The sequence below is a fragment of the Phaethon lepturus genome, unplaced genomic scaffold, assembly GCF_000687285.1.
Source record: "Phaethon lepturus isolate BGI_N335 unplaced genomic scaffold, ASM68728v1 scaffold48964, whole genome shotgun sequence".
Taxonomy (NCBI): domain Eukaryota; kingdom Metazoa; phylum Chordata; class Aves; order Phaethontiformes; family Phaethontidae; genus Phaethon; species Phaethon lepturus.
This window is the reverse complement of record NW_010536457.1, coordinates 15,880-20,311: the sequence shown is the minus strand read 5'-3', so window position 1 is coordinate 20,311 and position 4,432 is coordinate 15,880. Positions and strand designations below refer to the sequence as shown.

Here is a 4,432-nt window from a genome sequence, read left to right as displayed (position 1 = left end):
GGGCCTCCGTCCTCGCTGCCGTGCTATAGGACCCCTTGCTTCTCCCTCAGTGCCCGTTGTGAGGGGGCCTCCCCCTTCCCCAGCCCCCATTTTGGGGGCCTCCCTCTCTATACAGTCGTTACCGTGGTGGAGCAGAAGCCTCCCCCCATCAAGGTGGGGTTCCCTCCCCCGGACCTGGTTGCAGTGGGGTGGTCTCCCTCCCCGTTCCACATCCGTTGCGGTGGTGTGGGATCCACCCTGTTCCATCCCACTGCCCGTTATTGGGGGTGGGGAGGGCCCTCCGCCCTCTGTGTTTTCCCCCCTGTGGTGCTGTGCCCTAACCCCAGGCCTCATGCACACCCAGCCCCACAGCTCAGCACCCTGGGGCTTATCCTGTCCTGCCTGCTGGGGTGTTCCCCTCCTGGGGAGCATCCTCAGCCCTCCTCCCCAACCCGTTGTGAGTCCTTGGGAAGGGGGATCCTTGTGCATCCCCCATCACTGGCCTGGGGCTCTGTTTTGCCCTCGGAGACAATGTGAATGCTTCTTGAATTTGCCTCCTGCATCCCCATCCCATGCACTTCTGCTTGCTCTCACTTGGAGGGGGGCGGCTGGCCTTGCTGCTTTCTGCATACTGGGGGTCTCGTGGGGTGTGTTGTAACCGGTGTCACTGTCGGGGGGACAGTGGCAAGGATTCCCCTGCCTAATGGGATACGTCAGTTGGTGCTCGTACGACTACAGACAGCGTCATGCTAAGGCAGCAAGCTGGGTGACAAGGGTTTGTGATGGAGGTAGGCTGTACAGCTGTGTTTGGGGTGGGAGAGAGGGCATTTGGGGCTGGGGTGGGCTGTGGGGAGTGGGAGGTGATGGGCGAGGAGGGAGAGGGGTTAGGGGAATGTGGTATTTGCGTGATGGGATGCTGGGTGCAGTTGTCATGTGAAGTTTTGGATGCTGGACCAGCTCTGCCAGATGTGGGTATGGGTGAGTGCTGGCACTTGCGTAGCTGCCGTAATGACCCAGGAAAGTGTGTCTGGGCTAAACTACAGCCTGTGATGTCTGTTCCCGTTGATGGCAGGTTTTCAATGCCTTTGTTGAAATAGGAAAGGAGCAACTTTGCAGAATTTGCTTCCAAGCTTCACTGAGAAAGAGGCAGCTTCTTAAACGAGCAGTATGCAATGTTCCCTCCTGGTTGGCATTTTACATGGTACTGAACTGTAGTGTGTTTATTTTATATTGGCTAATTTGTGAACTCTTCCTGCAGGATGGTTGCCTGGAGTACCTGTTTGTTGCTCTAGTTTTTGCATGGATCCCCGTTTACTGCCATTGTGCCAAGTGGCTCCATTTCTGATAACGGAGACAGGAATCACCCGGTCATTTTGTATGTTAAGGGCTGGATTTAATGGAGTCCATTTGGCTATTGGAGGAACAGAAAGGTGTGAAACTGCCTGAGTGGGAAGCCGCTCATTCTGGGTACGGTAATGTGTGGCTTATGCTGGTGTGAGTTGCTTGTGTGCACGCTGAAAGCTTTGACTCTGCTTTGATTTGGCTTTCTCAGCATCTGTTCTGTAGGGTGGCACTGCCAGCTGGATTGCTTCCTGCGATGAATTGGAAACGGCCCTTCTGCGTAGGGAGGACGGGATCCGAGGACAGGGTCTGTCAGTGCAGGCTGCTTTGCTTCCCTACAATCGTAGGCTCTGTAGGTCTTGTGCTGCAAGTGGGCTTGGAGTGGTTGGTGTTTTAAATGAACTGTTAAACATGAACACTAAAGGCCTTGTTTGGTAGAAGGGGGATGGGAGGAAAGAGCCAGCTGAATGGAGACGGGCATCCTCTAGGCTGTGATCTGCTGAGTGCTGCTGAAGGGAGACTAGTGCTTCTGTCCCTGCCGCGTCTCTGGGTGGCTACTGATTTTAGGTATCTACAGATTGCCTGGTCAGGGTTTTTTTTCTGGATCTGGGTTCTGGGATGCAGAGCTGATGCAAGGAAACCTCATGTAATGAGTTCCAAGTGACCAGCTCTTCAGCTTCACTGCTTGATGGCTTTGCCTCTGGTATCAGCTCTTGTCCTGAGCAGAGTGGGGTATTAATATGAAAACTGGGAAGTAGCTACATTAAGTTTCATGCTGTAGAAAAAGATACTTTTAGCTCTGGCTCTGAACAGTGATTCTGAGCTTTAGGTGGGTGACTGAAGTTTTTGCAGCTATGCTAAATTGTTCTTGTGAGTTAATATCATTAATCAGGTATCCAAAATAGTGAGTTTGGTAGTAGGATTACTCCTGCAAGCCAAGTGGTGTGCTGGACAGTTGTGATTCAGAGTGTATTTTCAGTTGTTAAAAATGTTAAGCTTGCCGTGTAAGGATTATAAGCTAATGCTGCTGTTGTGCCGTACACCAGCAAAGACCTGTAGTGCTCCAGTGCTCTTCTGTTTTGCTCATCCCAATATCTCAGGCACCTCCAGATTGTAGGATCTACTGACTGTCTGGAACAGCAATCCCAGCAGTAATCTTGCTGACGTTTTAAGGGAAGGCTTGTTGGTGTTTTTCCCTTTGAATTCAGCTTCCTGAATTTATTTCCAAGCTGTTGCACTTTAATAAAAGCTGAGGCACTCATTCTGTTTCTCTTTTCCTCTCTAGGATGGTGCAATGGATTTACTGAAAGAACTGAAAAGTATGCCTATGACTTTGGACTTACTGCAGGTGAGTTGCACAGTTAGGGTAAAAAGCTGAAGTCTGCATCTGGATGAGTTCAAAATGTTGTCTAAATAAACTTAATAGATTTCCTCTCGCTTCTTGTCTCACTCGAATCAAAAATAAACATTAAATCCAGAAAATAGTACTGAACCTGGCTTTTGGACTAGCAATTAAATAGCTCTGGGCCACCATGTGCTGCCTGAAACTTGTGCACAGCTGATGAGGCAAATGTGGGTAGCTGCTCAGATCCTTAGGCCTCAAAAAGAGGAAAGACCAGATTAAAGTAGCAAACACAAAGGGCAGTCATGGGAGAAGTTCTTTAACTCTTTGTAATGGTGATATTCAGGACACTGGGGAGGTGTGAACAGAATTACAATTCAGAGATTAAGATATGCATCATAGGATTTTTTTCACTCTTAAGCTTGAATGTCACTTACAGGTGTATAGGAGGAGGTTTTTGTGGGTGATTGGATGTCTAGCTCCTGATCGGCTTGAGTAAGCTGGAGAGTGTCATCTTGCTCTTTTAAAGTTGTAAGGAGATAATCGTTCTGCACGTCTTTGGATACTTCATATCTTGGTCATTGCTTTGACTTCATCATGATTATTTCTGATTTCAGTTAGTTAACAAATAACAAATCTGTTCTTGAATGATTCATTTGAATGTTCACTTGCAGTCCACCCGCATTGGGATGTCAGTAAATGCACTGAGAAAGCAGAGCACAGATGAAGAAGTGATATCGCTTGCCAAATCCCTCATCAAATCTTGGAAAAAACTTCTAGGTAAGAAAATCAGCATGTTCCTGTCAGATTCGGCTTGTGAAGGAGCTGGCTTCAGCGGGAGGTTGCGTTTCCCAGGAGAGCTTATCTATTGATCTGAATAGAATATTCTGGCAAATCAGCCTTTACAATTGCACCCTCTGTCTTTCAAGTTTTGTCTCCTACCATGCATTCCTCTAGATTTAGCTCCTGTTTAGCTAGGTCATCCTTGAAAGAGCATTGAAAGCTTCAGGACTATTCTTAATGTGTACCTGTCCATATAATTAGCAGCATTATTTGTAGAAATGATATCCGCGCTCTGAACCCTCTGCCCTGGCTTGTGTGCTCTGTGGCATTAATACAGCGTGTGCTGTCAACCGTGTGCAATGGCTTGGAAACAAATGCTGGAATGCATTTTGGGTGATGAGTTATAGAAGAACCTTAATTTAACACCTTGTAGACAGTTTCACGTGGACTGTTTTCTGCTGAGGAGGCTTTCATGGTGATAGACGCTGATAAGCAGAAGCTTGTAAATCTGTCTGAGAAATCTTAATGCTGATATAGCACAGGCTAATGTCAAAATTACAGATGGAGGGATTTACAAATATGGTTTTAGTGGTTACCTTTGTGGTAGAAGAATGAGGCATCTGCAGTGCTGTGATTGGAAGGACAGCTCTACCTTTGTTGTCCCAAATACAGGTTCTTTCACCCTGTGTGCAGAGAGCTGAAAAACAGAGTCAAGATACTTGCTTTTATTCCAAATCTATGCAGAGTTGGGTGCTAAGTGGTAGATCCACAAAGCTAGCCCACTTGGTTAAGACATGGAAAGTATTTATACCTTTTGAGCAACAGTTATCTACTTTTGCAAGTTGGCTCATTCACCCTTGTTCCTAGCAGATCCTGCCAGCCTCGTCTCCACTTGAAGGCGCAGTGTCCTTCTCATGGAGCATGCCCAGTAAAAAAGGAAGGGGTTTCTGTGGGTAGAGGGCTTTGCCCACACAAGGGGGGGCTTCT

General features: G+C 47.6%; 1 protein-coding gene across 1 annotated transcript in view; it reads left to right on the top strand.

Moving 5' to 3' along the window:
• Nucleotides 1-1,237: 1,237 nt before the first annotated feature.
• TCEA2 (transcription elongation factor A (SII), 2) overlaps nucleotides 1,238-4,432 on the top strand; it is a 16,084-nt gene continuing 12,889 nt past the window's right edge. Inside the window, exons 1-3 of the mRNA XM_010286161.1 lie at nucleotides 1,238-1,446; nucleotides 2,606-2,668; nucleotides 3,337-3,442. Coding sequence (XP_010284463.1) covers nucleotides 2,615-2,668; nucleotides 3,337-3,442 — 160 coding nt within the window. The 5' untranslated portion in view covers nucleotides 1,238-1,446; nucleotides 2,606-2,614. The remainder of the gene's footprint in view (nucleotides 1,447-2,605; nucleotides 2,669-3,336; nucleotides 3,443-4,432) is intronic.